This window comes from Balaenoptera musculus, chromosome 2, assembly GCF_009873245.2.
Source record: "Balaenoptera musculus isolate JJ_BM4_2016_0621 chromosome 2, mBalMus1.pri.v3, whole genome shotgun sequence".
In the NCBI taxonomy this organism is placed as follows: domain Eukaryota; kingdom Metazoa; phylum Chordata; class Mammalia; order Artiodactyla; family Balaenopteridae; genus Balaenoptera; species Balaenoptera musculus.
The window spans coordinates 130,601,513-130,617,944 of record NC_045786.1 but is presented as its reverse complement, the minus strand read 5'-3'; the positions used below and the strand labels follow the sequence as shown (position 1 = coordinate 130,617,944).

Below are 16,432 nucleotides of genomic sequence, written 5' to 3'. Positions count from 1 at the left end.
ACATTGAGGACTATGGCGGGCAAGAGCTTGACAAATCAACTTTTTGTCATTCATCTTCAGAATGCCTATCAATATATATATTCTGTTCTATATTTTGGCTGCTTTTTAGTACGTTCTAGAGTCTTGGCAAGGCTGTAACATACTTCATACTTTTTTTTTTCTCAAAGAGTCTTTGAAAGAAAAGTATATCAAAGCAAAAAGCATGGAGTCTGATAGTCGTGGTTTTAAATCTCAACTTCACTGTTTCCTGTATAATGTTGGAAGTTAAATAACCACTTCGTTTCCCTGTGCACTAAATGGGAATTATAGTGGATTCAATTCAGTCCTGTCATGAGGTTAAATGCGATAAAACCTATAAAGCTCTTAGCATAGGGTCTGAAACATAACAGGTACTTAAATTTTAGCTTTACTATTATTATTCTTACCTGTTTTTTCTAAGTATGTACATTTTAGAATCATGATCATTTTGTTAACCTTAACGTGGGAGAATAGACCCAGACATTTTTTAGTTTTCCCATTAAATTTCAATTTATTCAACACTGTTTTCATGTCCAGCTCAGCTGGTCAGCTGGAATAGTGTTAACCCCTAGCAGAGGCTAATTGTCCTTTTGGCTTCTGTGTGTAGAGGTTTGCCGCCGTCATAATGAGGATCCGAGAGCCCAGGACCACAGCCCTCATATTTAGCTCTGGGAAAATGGTCTGCACAGGAGCCAAAAGGTAAGAGAAGCCGTACTCCCGCACTACCAGACAGATAATTCACTATGTAAAACAAGGAAGGGTGGCATTAAGGTTCTAAAACACATCGTAGAAGCAAAATACTTTGCTGAGGAGTTAAATTCATGAAATGCCAAATTTGGGGTTAAAAACATTCAGCCTCATAATACGGACTTATATCCCACTTTACAGTCCCCCATAGTGAAGGGGGCTTCACTAGGCTATTACAACTTGTTTCTAAGGTATATTTAAAAAAAAAAAAAGTCTATAGTAGTGGTAAAGCTTGTTATAAACCTGGGAAAGTAGTTCTTGTGTATTTTCCTCATTGCAGGCAGAAGAATGGATAGAACATTTTAAAGGAGGGAAATTAGACATTTCTTGACCACTAGCTTGAGCATTCACTCAGGAGGCATCTCTTAAAGGCTCGTCTTTCCTGGATCTCATGCAGAGGTAGCCCTGTGCTGATGTAGATCCTTTCACCATAGAACTAGTGGGAGAGCTGCTCTTCCCTCTAAGTGTTGGAGGACGAGTAGGAAACTATCCTCCTGAAAGATAGTACCAATTTCTCCGTGCTCGAGAGATGCACCTCGTGTTCATTTTCTCTGGTAAACAGTGGGTGTTAATATTGTATTTTATATTTGCCAGATTGATTGGCAAAAAAGTTGTTTTAATCACATTTCTTTTGATTTAGTAGTGAGACTAACTTTTCGTAAGCATATAAACTACCTACTGTATCTTTTGCCCAATATTCTATGGAGATACTTGTCTTTTGGTATTTAAGTATTTTCACCATTTTATACCATAAATACTTCTCCCATATTAATGTTAGTGGTATTTTATGGGTTTTTTTCAATGCAATTTAATTCTCTGTGTGTATGGTTAGTCTATCCAGCTTTTTTCTTTATGGTTTCAGTGCTTGGCTTCATGCTTAGGAAGGCGTTCTCCACACACAACATGATATAAGTATTGACCTCCATATATTTTTCTGGTTTTTTTCAGGTCCTGCTTTGTATTGAAGAAAGGAGGTTAATGTTTTGACTCATCTAGAACTTTCTCTGGATGATGGAAATGTTCTGTATCTGTGCTGTCCAATGTGGTAGCCTTTAGTCACATGTGGCTTTTGAGCACTTGAAATAAGCTAATACCACAGAGGAACTAAACTTTTAATTTAATTTTACTTAATTTAAATTTAAATAGCCACATGTAGCTAGTGGCCACCATATTGGGCAGAGCAGGTCTGGAATTTTACTTCAATATAAGATAATTTTTTTCAAATGCCCAGTCAGTGTCCCAGTACATTTATAGAAGAATCTATTTTACTGTATTTCTCCTCCACCTGTTTTTACATGTTAAGTTCTTTACCTGTGTCTGAGTAAGTTTCTGGGCTTTCTCTTCTGTTGATCTGTGTATCCTTTGACCTAGAAATCTCCATTTTTAAGTCATTTTTGGACAACTCTGCAAGATAACTACAAGGATGTTCATTTCAGCATTGTTTAAAACACAGGCAGAGGGAACAAATTTCTAGCAATACAGTTTTGAATAAATCATAAAATAAAATTATTTAGCCATGTATAGTATATTGAGTTGGAAGGATGTTAAGTTGGGGGAGGGGAGAACACACAGATTCATGAGTGTTTTTTTCCTATCTGAATTTATTTGGTTCCCAAAATCTGATAGTGAAAGCTTGGATGGTGAGTTCAGATTATAAGAGATATTTGTTATCCAAATCTATCTGGTTGTTGAGTTTTGGATAGAGAGTTGTGAAAGTTTGGTTAGTATAAGAGATATCAGAATTATCTCCAAAAATTTATTCAAATGTATTCTCTTTAGTTGTAATAATCAGTGTTTGCATAGTGCAGGATACCTGCCTTTGCACAGAAAAATGCAGAGGGGCCAAATTTATCAGTGGTAATTACCACTGGTGGTGAAATTTCAAGGTTCTTAACCTATTTTCTAGTGTTTGTACAAGAAAATGTATGTAGACTTTAACTGTCAGTTGTTTGAATGGGAATTTCTGTGTGATACAAGAAACTATAAGGCTATGCAAATTCTTGAAATTTGACCTTATAAATATTAGCACTATGGGAGATGTAATGGGTCATTTAAAGCAAAATGTGGTTTTTCAAAATGGAAACCACTTATTTCACTGCTATCTTGGGGACACGGCCTTGCTAGGGGCTTTTCAGGAGTTGGTAATGGATGAGGAGAATCAACATGAAATGAGGTGATGTGAAAATGGCACAGTGTTGTGACAGATCTAGATTGGAAAGAGACTCTACCGCTTGCTCCCTTTTGTCCAGGCAAATAAGTTCAATCTGGCTTTTCTTTAATGTACTTCTGGTTTTCAACTTAAAGATGGGGATAACCCATAAGAGAGGGTGGAATTCATAGGATTCACCCACCAGGTGTTGCCCCTGTTTGGCAACCCCTGCTACTCAATGTTTTTATTTTGGTAGTGACCATTGAAAAGTATCTAATGAAAAATAAAGCCCCAAATCTCAGAATTTCACATTCTCTGCCATGGATTTAAGGGTGGAGTAGGACAAACATTTAGAAGAACATAGCCACACAGTTGGATGAATCTATTTCTTTCTCATATTGAGTATGAGTTGAATGACAATTGCGTGAGAAAGCCTGAGCAACATTGGGCAGATTTTGAGGTATTTTCATGGTTTTTTTAAAGTATATAATTTGTCCCATTAAGTTCCAAGTCCTGGCATCCTATCTGTGCCACTCAGTTGGCACGTAACTTACTTCCTCGTGTTGATTTTTTTTTTCTATGTATGTATGTGTCCTTATTTTTGTTACTGCTGTTCCCATCTAAATGGCACACACCTTTAGACCAGATGCATGATTCTAAAACCTTAGTGAGCATTACAATCACTGGTGGGCTTGTTAAGACATAGATTGCTGGGCCCCAACCCCAGAATGTCTGCATGTCTGAGGTGGGACCTGGGACTTTGCATTTCTAGCAACTTCTCAGGTGGTAATACTGCTGCTGGCCTGAGGACACTTTTTGAGAACCAGTGGAATAGTTAATTTCACCTAATAGCACTTAAAACAAGTAAAAGAAAAAACTACCTTACATGTGAAAGATGGCAAATGAAGACAAAAATCTGTTTATGATTCAGTTCAACAACTATACATTGTACCATTCCCTTTCCTAGGTGCTAGGGACAAAAGTAGGGGAGGTAGGTCCTTCTCCTCAAAGTCTGTAGCTTCCTAGTATACACTGAAAGATAAACATGGTACGTATGCTAAAAATATAATCAGGGAAGTGGGTGAATACAGCCCAGCTAGTTAGCAGTCGTAGTGATTAAGACATCTTTAATTACATTTGCCGTTCCCCAGCGAAGAGCAGTCTCGACTTGCGGCAAGAAAGTATGCTCGTGTGGTGCAGAAGCTGGGCTTTCCCGCCAGATTCCTCGATTTTAAAATTCAGAACATGGTTGGAAGCTGTGATGTGAGATTTCCTATTAGGCTGGAAGGTTTGGTGCTAACCCATCAGCAGTTCAGTAGGTATGATTGTTGCATAACTTAACTTTGAGTTTCCCAAGTTATTAAAGTTCTATTATGGGCTGCTTATATAATGTATTTTTTCAGAGAAAATATAATTTTTTTAAAAACTACAATGAGTGAAAAGGTTAAGATGCTATACCTAAGTCCTCAATGGTTACCATGTGTGTCCTATCTTCTGAAATAGTGGTTCTCAAAACTAAATTGCAAAGTAATCACCTGGACAGCTTATCAACACACGTTCCTGCCTGGGCTGTGGTATGCAGAGATTCTGCTTGAACTTGCAGCTCTGACAAGCTCACAGGTGATGCCAGTGCTGCTGTCCAGAGGCCCACATCTTGAGACCCCCTGATGTATAGATTTCTAAACAAATCTGGCTGGGGGGTGGTGGCAGTGGCCGGAAGAGAAAGGGGTATGACATGGATTAGGTAAGTAGGAAGGGCCGACAGCTGGTGAGGGGAGAAAGGGCTGGAGAGGAGATGAAAAAAAGAATGGCCCTAGCACGTTCTAGGAAGACAATCCTATCTAGTTTTCGTCCTGTTGAGTTTGTTCAAGGCTTTTCTTTTTCGGTGTGTAGCTGTAGCCCCCCACTATAGTTTCTTCTTTCACGGATTCATATTCCTTTGGGAGTATCTCTAGCCTGCCTGGCTTCTTCAAATGTAACTTTCCATCTCAACAGCAAATGCTCCTCCTCCTCCTCCCTCAGCTGCTTCGGTGCTTCTCCCAGCCTGCCCAGGCCCTCAGAGAGCCGTGATGGAGGGTGACTGACAAACACCAAATGCCACCACCCCTTGGGTTATACACTTGGGCCAGGGCACTCGAACTGCCTTAGAATCACAGATGCTCTTAAATGTTCATGATCTAGCTTGAACTGAAGTCCTTTCATTCTACTTTTCCTTCCCTTTGCCTTTGAGCAATCATTCTGTTTAATAGAGTAGAGAGGGATCATTTAGCTCTGCTTTCTCTAACATTTGTGAGCTGACATTTGTTAGCTCTCCTTTGAGACATGACCTAGACAGAAGTTAAAAATTGCCTTTTTCTTCCCCTAACTTTCCAAAAAAATTTGTTCATTCTGAGATTTAGCTTTTATGATACTTTTCAGGCAATATTTATTTTCCCCTTGATTATATTTTCTTTTTTCCTCTGCATCAGTTTTTTTCAGCATAGGCTTATTAAGTGCCTATGAGGTACCCATTGAGTTCATTGGTAAGTCCCCCATGCAAGACATATTGCCTCTTTATCTGTCCTTTTCTTTCTTCAATCTTGGAATAACTCATAGATTCATAGTAAATCCTTCATTTTTAAGAGTCTCTCAACACATGCTCCATCTTATCTTTCAGATCTTCAACCTTGCACCTCCTGTCTATCTTTCTTTGAACCAACTTTTTCCGAACATGGGAAAGATGTCTGCCTCAATTCTAGGGTACATGTCTATATTAGACTTAGCATTCCCCTTTCTGGACATTTAGGGCTCTAAAACAATGTGTGGAATTCCTCTCAGATTTCATTTCTTTTTCACCAAGATTGTCTTCTTTGTAGGTCAGATTTAAGTCTGGAGTGGGAGTGCCCCTTGTCACTACTTCTACCTCTGAAAGATGAAATTGTCAGTAGGGCAAGATGAGAATTCATTAGATGCACTGCTTTTAGTCACTTGGGGTGGGTCCATCACTGTTTTTTCTTCCACCTAAGCCAGTTTTATGATCTCATCCATCTTTTAAAAAAATTTGGTCAGGAAGCTTGCTTTGTAGTCTTACAGATACCTCTTTCTAGTCTCATTCTTGCCTCCCCCAAATGCTCTCCATCCTTAGGTTATGGATTACAACTCCAATGTGTGTATTTGTGAAATTGGGGCATTAAAACATCTCTTTCTCGCAGGTTTGTGTCTTTAAAATGAGGACTTTCTTTAATTGCCTGTAGCCCTGTGGGGAACCATGGCAACGTATCACTTACAATTATCAGGTCAAGTTTGCCTTATGTTAAAACCTCAAGTTCGTTTAATTCCCCTGATTCTATAAATATCTATATCAGCATCCGATAATACGAATGTCTCCCTTGTTTCTGGGCACTTTCTCCATCAATCTTTCTATGCCATAATTATTTTGTTTTCCTTGAGCATTTTTCTCCCTTCCATTCAATTTTTAAATGAAAGATATCTTAAATATTTCTTAAATGAGTAAAATCTGTGTAGCAGATGCTATGGTGACAGTGACAGTCAGTACAGCCATGGTCACTTGCCCTTACGGAACCACAGTCTAAAAGGGAAAACAGAAACCAAAGACAATAATGAAATGTAACTATGAAGGTGTAACTATGAAAGTGAACACCCCTTGGTGTGTTTTGGCACCATCAATCAGGATAATTAATGTAATGGGGGGGTGTTAAGGTCAAGGAAGACTTCTTAAGGGAAATGACATTTAAACTGAGACTTGAACAGTTGGGTTGGCCCAAGAGATTGGCAGCTGTTTGTTGTTCTTGATCTTCATGAAATGTTCTGCATCTCTAACCAAAACCTCTTTTTTTTTCTGCCTCAACCTTCTTTTGAAATGAGATAGAGAGTAAATAAAATGAAGTAAATCTCTGATTGAGAGTTCATCATGCTGGTACCTTAAAACCATGGTTCTGAAAGCCAAAAGCAGTTCACCATGATTTACATACCAAAGACTTTTTCTTAATGTATGTATGTATTTATTTTTTATTGAGGTATAGTTGATTTACAATATTATATGTTTCAGGTGTACAACATAGTGATTCAAAATTTTCATAGATTATACATTTAATGTTCCTATAAAATTTTGGCTATATTCCCTGTACTGTGTAATATATTCCTGTAGCTTATTTCTTTTATACAAAGTAGTTTGTACCTCTTAATCCCCTGCCTCTGTCTTGCCCCTCACCCCTTCTCTCTTCCCACTGGTAACCAATAGTTTGTTCTTTGTATCTGTGATTCTGTTTCTTTTTTGTTATATTCACTAGTTTGTTGTATTTTTTAGATTCCACATATGTGTTATCATACAGTATATGTCTTTCTCTGACTTATTTCACTTAGCATAATACCCTCCAAGTCCATCCATGTTGTTGCAAATGGCAAAATTTCATTCTTTTTTATGGCTGAGTAGTATTCTGCTGTGTACATATATCACATCTTCTTTATCCATTCATCTGTTGAGGGACACTTAGGTTGCTTTCATATCTTGGCTATTGTAAATAATGCTGCTGTGAACTTTGGGGTGCATGTATCTTTTTGAATTAATGTTTTCATCTTCTTTGGATGTATATCCAGGAGTGGAATTGCCAAATTATATGGTAGTTCTATTTTTAGTTTTTTTGAGGAACTTTCATATTGTTTTCCACAGTGGCTACACCAATTTCCATTCCCACCAACAGTGTACAAGGGTCCCCTTTTCACCACAACCTCACCAACATTTGTTATTTATAGACTTTTGGATGATAGCCATTTTGGTAAGTGTGAGGTGATAATCTCATTGTAGTTTCGATTTGCATTTCTCTGACTATTAGTGATGTTGAGCATCTTTTCATGTGCTGGTTGGCCATCTGCATGTCTTCTTTGGAAAAATTTCTATTCAGGTCTTCTGTCCATTTTTTAACTGGGTTGTTTGTTTTTTGATATTGAGTTGTATGAGCTGTTTATATATTTTGGACATTAACCCCTTATCAGTCATATCATTTGCAAATATTTTCTCCCATTCAGTAGGTTGTCTTTTTGTTTTGCCAATGGTTACCTTTGCTGTGCAAAACTTTTAAGTTTAATTAGGTCCCATTTATTTCTGTTTTTGTTTCCTTCGTCTTAGGAGACAGATCCAAAATAAATATGGCTATAATTTATCTCAGAGTGTTCCGCTTATGTTTTCTTCTGGAGTTTTACAGTTTCCAGTCTTACATTTAGATCTTTAATCCACTTTGAGTTTATTTTTGTATATAGTGTTAGAGAACGTTCTAATTTCATTCTTTACATGTAGTTTTCTGTTTTCCCAGCACAACTTGTTGAAGAGACAGTCTTTTCCCCATTGTATATTCTTGCCTCCTTTGTTGTAGATTAACTGACCGTAAGTGCATGGCTTTATTTCTGGGCTTTCTATCCTGTTCCATTAATCTATATTTCTGTTTTTGTGCCAGTACCATACTGGTTTTTTTTTAAATTTATTTATTTATTATTTTTTTGGCTGTGTTGGGTCTTCGTTTCTGTGCGAGGGCTTTCTCCAGTTGCGGCAAGCGGGGGCCACTCTTCATCACGGTGAGCTGGCCTCTCACTATCGTGGCCTCTCTTGTTGTGGAGCACAGGCTCCAGACGCGCAGGCTCAGTAGTTGTAGCTCATGGGCCTAGTTGCTCCGTAGCATGTGGGATCTTCCCAGACCAGGGCTCGAACCCATGTCCCCTGCATTGGCAGGCAGATTCTCAACCACTGTGCCACCAGGGAAGCCCTACCATACTGTTTTGAGGACTGTAGCTTTGCAGTATAGTCTGAAGACAGTGTGATAACTCCAGCTCTGTTCTTCTTTCTCAAGATTGCTTTGGCTATTCGGGGTCTTGTGTGTTTCCATATAAATTTTAGAATTATTTGTTCTAGTTCTGTGAAATAATGCCATTGGTATTTTGATAGAGATTGCATTGAATCTGTAGATTTCTTTCAGTGGTATGGTCATTTTAACAATACTAATTCTTCCAATCCAAGAACACAAGATATCATTCCATCTGTTTGTGTCATCTTCAATTTCTTTCATCAGTGTCTTATAGTTTTCCAACTACAGGCCTTTTACCTCCTTTATTAGATTTATTCTTAGGTATTTTATTCTTTTTTTTTTTTCCCACACCACATGGCATGTGGGATCTTAGTTCCCCAACCAGGGATTGAACCCACGCCCCCTGCATTGGAAGCATGGAGCCTTAACCACTGGACAGCCAGGGAAGTCCCAATATTTTATTCTTTTTGATGCAATGGTAAATGGGATCGTTTTCTTAATTTCTCTTTCTAATAGTTCATTGTTAGTGTATAGAAATGCAACAAATTTCTGTATGTTAATTTTGCATCCTGAAACTTTACTGAATTCATTGATGAGCTCCAGTAGTTTTTGGTGGTGGCTTGAGGATTTTCTATGTATAGTATCATGTCATCTGCAAACAGTGACAGTTTTACTTCTTCCTTTCCAATTTGGATTCCTTTTATTTATTTTTCTTATCTGATTCCTGTGGCTAGAACTTCTAATACTATGTTGAATAAAAGTGGCGAGAAGGGGCATCCTTGTCTTGTCTTGTTCCTAATCTTAGAGGAAATGCTTTCAGCTTTTCATCGTTGAATGTGATGTTAGATGTGAGCTTATCATACATTGTTAACATATTATGTTAAGGTATGTTCTCTCTCTACCCACTTTGTGGAGAGTTTCTATCATTAATGAATATTGAATTTTGTCAAAAGCTTTTTCTGCATAATTGAGATAATCATATGATTTTTATTCTTTAATTCTTTCATTTTTATTCTTTCATTCTTTAATGTGGTTATCATGATTGATTAGCAGACAATGAACCATCCTTGCATTCTGGAATAAATCTCACTTGATCATGGTGTATTATCCTGTTAATGTATGTTGAGTTTGGTTTGCTAATGTTTTGTTGAAGATTTTTGCATCCATATTAATCAGTGATATTTTTCTGTAGTGTGTGTGTGTGTGTGTGTGTATGTGTATGATATCTTTCTCTGGTTTTAGCATCAGGGTGTTGCTGGTCTTGTAGAATGAGTTTGAAAGTGTTCCTTCCTCTACAGTTTTTTGTAATAGTTTGAAAAGGATAGGTGTTAACTCTTCTCTAAATGTTTGGTAGTATTCACCTGTGAAGCCATCTTGTCCTGGACTTTTGTTTTTTGGGAGTTTTTTTAATGACTGATTCAATTTCATTACTGGTAATGCATCTGTTCATGTTTTCTAGATTCAGTCTTGAGACTGTACATTTCTAGGAATTTGTCCATTTGTCCATTTCTTCTAGGTTGTCCATTTTATTTGCATATAGTTGTTCATAGTAATCTCTTATGATCCTTTGTATTTCTGTGGTGTCAGTTGTAACTTCTTTTTCATTTCTGATTTTATTGATATGGGCACCCTCTCTTTTTTTCTTGATGAGTCTGACTAAAGGTTTATCAATTTTGTTTAGCCTTTCAAAGAACCAGCTCTTAGTTTCATTGATCTTTTCTACTGTTTCATTACTCTCTATTTCATTTATTTCTGCTCTGATCTTTATGATTTCCTTTCTTCTACTAACTTTGGGTTTTTTGTTTGTTTGTTGGGGATTTTTTTGTTTTTGGGGTTTTTTTTTTTTTTCGATTTTTTGTTTTGGGAGTATTTTTGTTTTTTGTTTTGTTTTTTGGCTGTGCTGCATGGCTTGTGGGATCTCAGTTCTCTGACCAGGGATTGAACCTGGGCCCTTGGCAGTGAAAGCATGGATTCCTAACCACTGGACCACCAGGAAATTTTCTAACTTTGCGTTTTGTTTGTTCTTTTTCTAGTTCCTTTAGGTGTGAGGTTAGGTTGTTTTGAGATTTTTCATGTTTCCTGAGGTAGGCTTGTATTGCTATAAACTTCCCTCTTAGAACTGCTTTTGCTGCATCCCATAGATTTTGGATCATTGTGTTTTTATTTATCTTTAGGTATTTTTAAAAAAATTTCTTCTTTGATCCATTTGATTCAGTGATCCATTGGTTGATTAGTAGCATGTTGTTTAGCCTCCACATGTTTGTGTTTTTGGCAGTTTTTTCCTTGTAATTTCTGGTCTGATAGCATTGTGGTCAGAAAAGATGTTTGATATGATTTCAATTTTTAAAAATTTACCAAGGTTTGTTTTGTGGCCTAGCATGTAATCTATCCTGGAGAATGTTCCATGTCCACTTGAAAATAATGTGTATCCTGCTTTTGTTTTTTTGTTTTTTAAATTTTATTTATTTATTTTCAGCTGTGTTGGGTCTTCGTTGCTGCACGCGGGCTTTCTCTAGTTGGCGGCGAGCGGGGGCTACTCTTCGTTGCGGTGCGCAGGCTTCTCATTGCAGTGGCTTCTCTCATTGTGGAGCACGGGCTCTAGGCACGTGGGCTTCAGTAGTTGCGGCACGCGGGCTCAGTAGTTGTGGCTCACGGGCTGTAGAGCACAGGTTCAGTAGTTGTGGCACACGAGCTGAGTTGCTTCGCAGCATGTGGGATCTTCCTGGACCAGTGATCGAACCCATGTCCCCTGCAATGGCAGGCGGATTCTCAACCACTGCGCCACCGGGGAAGCCCTATCCTGCTTTTGGATGGAATGTTCTATATATATCTATGAAGTCCATTTGATCTAATGGGTCATTTAAGGCCAGTGTTTCCTTGTTGATTTTCTGTCTTGATGATCTGCCTATTGATGTAAGTGGGGTGTTGAAGTCCCCTACTGTTATTGTGTTACTGTTGATTTCTCTCTTTTTGTCTGTTAGTATTTGCTTTATGTATTTAGGTGATCCTATGTTGGGTGCATATACATTTACAGTTGTTATATCTTTTTCTTGGATTGATCCCTTGATCATTATGTAATGCCCTTCTTTGTCTCTTGTAACAGTCTTTGTGTTAAAGTCTATTTTGTATGATATAACAATTGCTACTCTAGCTTTCTTCTGATTCCATTTGTATAGAATATCTTTTTCCATCCCTCACTTTCAGGCTGTATGTGTCTCTAGATCTGAAGTGAGTCTTTTGTAGGCAACATATATACAAGTCTTGTTTTTGTATCCATTTAGCAACTCGTGTCTTTTTTTTAAAATAAATTTATTTATTTATTATTTTATTTTTGGCCGTGTTGGGTCTTCGTTGCTGCCCACGGGCTTTCTCTAGTTGGGGCGAGTGGGGGCTACCCTTTGTTGTGGTGTGCAGGCTTCTCATTGCGGTGGCTTCTCTTGTTGCAGAGCACGGGCTCTAGGCATGTGGGCTTCAGTAGTTGTGGCACGTGGGCTCAGTAGTTGTGGCTCATGGGCTGTAGAGCACAGGCTCTGTAGTTGTGGTACACAGGCTTAGTTGCTCCGTGGCATGTGGGATCTTACCAGACCAGGGCTTGAACCTGTGTCCCCTGCATTGGCAGGTGGATTCTTAACTACTGCACCACCAGGGAAGTCCAGCAACTCTGTGTCTTTTGATTGGAGCATTTAGTCCATTTACATTTAAAGTATTATTATTATTATTTTTTTAACATCTTTATTGGAGTATAATTGCTCTACAATGGTGTGTTAGTTTCTGCTTTAAAACAAAGTGAATCAGCCATACATATACATATATCCCCATAGCTCCTCCCTCTTGCATCTCCCTTCCACCCTCCCTATCCCACCCCTCTAGGTGGTCACAAAGCACCAAGCTGATCTCCCTGTGCTATGCGGCTGCTTCCCACTAGCTATCGGTTTTACATTTGGTAGTGTATATATGTCCATGCCACTCTCTCACTTTGTCCCATCTTATCCTTCCCCCTCCCCGTGTCCTCAAGTCCATTCTCTACGTCTGCATCTTTATTCCTGTCCTGCCCCTAGGTTCTTCAGAACCATTTTTTTTTTTTTAGATTCCATATATATTTGTTAGCATACGGTATTTGTTTTTCTCTTTCTGACTTACTTCACTCTGTAAGACAGACTCTAGGTCCATCCACCTCACTACAAATAAGTCAATCTCGTTTCTTTTTATGGCTGAGTAATATTCCATTATATATATGTGCCACATCTTCTTTATCTATTCATCTGTTTCTGGACACTTAGGTTGCTTCCATGTCCAGGCTGTTGTAAATAGAGCTGCAATGAACATTGTGGCGCATGACTCTTTTTGAATTATGGTTTTCTCAGGGTATGTGCCCAGTAGTGCGATTGCTGGGTCGTATGGTAGTTCTATTTTTAGATTTTTAAGGAACCTCCATACTGTTCTCCATAGTGGCTGTATCAATTTACATTCCCACCAACAGTGCAAGAGGGTTCCCTTTTCTCCATACCCTCTCCAGCATTTATTGTTTGTAGATTTTTTGATTATGGCCATTCTGACTGGTGTGAGGTGATACCTCATTGTAGTTTTGATTTGCATTTCTGTAATGATTAGTGATGTTGAGCATCCTTTCATGTGTTTGTTGGCAATCTGTATATCTTCTTTGGAGAAATGTCTATTTAGGTCTTCTGCCCATTTTGGGATTGGGTTGTTTGTTTTTTTGATATTGAGCTGCATGAGCTGCTTGTATATTTTGGAGATTAATCCTTTGTCAGTTGCTTCATTGGCAAATATTTTCTCCCATTCTGAGGATTGTCTTTTTGTCTTGTTTATGGTTTCCTTTGCTGTGCAAAAGCTTTTAAGTTTCATTAGGTCCCATAAAGTAATTATTGATAAGTATGTTCTTATTGTCATTTTGTTAATTGCTTTGGGGTTGTTTTTGTAGGTCTTTTCTGTTCCTTCTTCCTTTTGTTCTCCTGTGATTTGATAACTATCCTTAGTGTTATGTTTGGATTCCTTTCTCTTTTTTGTGTGTATCTATTGATATTATAGATTTTTGGTTTGTGGTTACCATGAAGTTTATATATAGCAATACACACACACACATAATTATTTTAGGTTGTTGATCTCTTAAGTTCAAATGGATTTTAACAACCCTGAATTTTTACTCCCCTCCCCCCCCATGATTACTGGTTTTGACTCATATTTTACATCTTTTTCTTTTGTGAATTCCTTAACTACTTATTGTGGATATAGATGATTTTACTACTTATGTCTTTTAACCTTCCTGCTAGCTTTGTACATGGTTAGTTTACTACCTTTACTGTATATTTGCCTTTACCAGGGGCTTTTTCCTTTTGTAATGTTCACATTTCTAGTTGTGGCCTTTTCTTTTTCACTTAGAGCAGTTCCTTTAACATTTCTTGTAAAGCTGGGTCGGTTGTACTGATCTCTTAGCTTTTGCTTGTCTGTAAAACTTTTGCTCTCTCCATCAAATCTGAATGACAGCCTTGCTGGGTAGAGTATTCTTGGTTGTAGCTTTTTCCCTTTAATCATTTTAAATACATTGTGCAACTCCCTTCTGGCCTGCAGAGTTTCTGCTGAAAAGTCAGCTGTGATAGCCTTATTGGAGTTGCCTTCTGTGTAACTTGTTGCTTTTCCCTTGCTGCTTTTAATATTCTCTTTATCTTTAATTTTTGCCATTTTAAAAAATATTTATTTATGTATTCATTTTGCTGCATCAGGTCTTAGTTGCAGCACACAGGATCTTCGTTGTGGCACGTGGGATCTTTTGTTGTGGTGCGTGGGCTTTTCTCTAGTTGTGGCATGCGGGCTCCAGAGTGCGTGGGCTCAGTAGTTGCAGCGCATGGACACAGTAGTTGCGGCACAAGGCCTCTCTAGTTGCAGTGCGTGGGCTTAGTTGCCCCAGAGCATGTGGAATCTTAGTTCCCTGGCCAGGGATTAAACCCACATCCCCTGTACTGGAAGGCAGATTCTTAACCACTGGACCACCAGGGAAGTCCCAGTTCTTGCCATTTTAATTACAGTGTGTCTTGGTGTGGTCCTCTTGGGTTGATCCTGTTTGGAAGTCTCTGTGCTTCTTGGACCTAGATGTCTGTTTCCTTTCCCAGTCTAGGGAAGTTTACAGGTATTTACATACCAAAGACTTTTATTTTCTCTTTTCCCTTTTAGTGTTGTAAGATTTGGCTGGAAGATTAGATGGAAATATTTCTTCTGTGCCCCAGACTTCACTTTCTTGGCTCGAACCTTGTAGTTCCCATAGAAGTTTCTCAGGGCTCCAGCTACTATCATTGTGTCCCCAGTGTCCAGAAGTGGTTCGTGGGTAGAAGTCCTGACAGGCTTTCTGCAGTAAGATAGCGTGATGTCCCAGGAAGACATGTCCACCCATAATGACCTCCACATACTTCAGATAGGTAGCCTCACCACTGTGATACATCTTGCTGGTGCTAATAAGAAGTTTCACATCTGCTGTGGTATGGGTCTTATTCATTGCAGAATGGAATGGAGTTTTTCTATGTGACCTGGATTCACCCTTTAAGTGCAAAAATTCATGTGTATTTTATATAGTGCTCCATTTCTCAGCTTTCTTCATTTTCTTATATCTCCATTAGCCATTGTTTTGAGAATAGTTTTATTTAATCAACTTCTTCTTAACTATTGACTTCTTTTTTGTAAGTTCCTCAGGCCTTTCTAGGAATCTCTCCTCTTCTCTGTGGTGGAGTGTGGGGAAGCAGTTCTTAGCCCAATCATCCTTTGTTCCTCAGAGAAACCAGCTTACATTTAGTAGTAAATATGAGTGAGTTACTATGTATAGGAACAAATCCTGAATTTTTAAAACTTGGGATGGTTTAATTTTCTTTCTTTATACAGCATCTGTCCAAAGACAAGTTACAGTGGTCTAGAAATTTTTTTAGGTTCTATCCACTAAAAATGTTAACTTTAGCAGTTTATAAATACATACAAAATGTGCTCATTATTGTGGAACTTGGAAAATTTGGAAAATGTGTTATGTATTTTTATTGATAGACTTTTTTTGACAGATGGAGAACATTTAACTAACAAGATCTTAAAACATTAGATCTGATGTCCTAAGTTACCTTGATCTATAGCTTAATTTATAATTTTAATTTCATTTCCAAGTGAAATGACTTTCACTTGGAAAAATATTATGACCAAAAATGAATTCTATTCTTGACTGCCACAGAAATTACCTAGGCCACTCAAGACTGCTTTTATCAAGATGGTCAAAAGGTTTTTGGTAAAACAGCTTTTGAAAACTGCTTGTGGGTACTGGGTCTCAAATATTATGAGAAAGTAGTTGAATAGTGCTATTTTTAACTTTTTTCTTTTATATATTAACAGTTATGAACCTGAACTGTTCCCTGGCCTTATTTACAGAATGGTAAAACCACGAATTGTGTTGCTTATCTTTGTATCTGGAAAAGTTGTGTTGACAGGTAAGTTCTAAGATTCTGACTTTCATAAAATTCAATAGCTATGTGTGTGCTTTGCTTTACCTTTTAAATAGCTTTGTTCACTATTATAAAGCAATTCTTGGTATTTTAGAATACCTGGGAGAAAAATGAAAAGTAGAAAGAAAGATGGCTTCATCCATTGGTCCCAATAGTCAAACAGTATAACTTTTTTCCATGTTTTTATGTCACTTTGATATGTATATTCATCTTTACATCCTGCCTTTTAACAT

General features: G+C 37.9%; 1 protein-coding gene across 1 annotated transcript in view; it reads left to right on the top strand.

Moving 5' to 3' along the window:
• TBPL2 (TATA-box binding protein like 2) overlaps positions 1-16,432 on the top strand; it is a 55,488-nt gene that overhangs the window by 29,180 nt on the left and 9,876 nt on the right. The window contains exons 6-8 of the mRNA XM_036842048.1: positions 626-717; positions 4,066-4,233; positions 16,090-16,184. Of these exons, the coding sequence (XP_036697943.1) occupies positions 626-717; positions 4,066-4,233; positions 16,090-16,184 (355 nt within the window). The remainder of the gene's footprint in view (positions 1-625; positions 718-4,065; positions 4,234-16,089; positions 16,185-16,432) is intronic.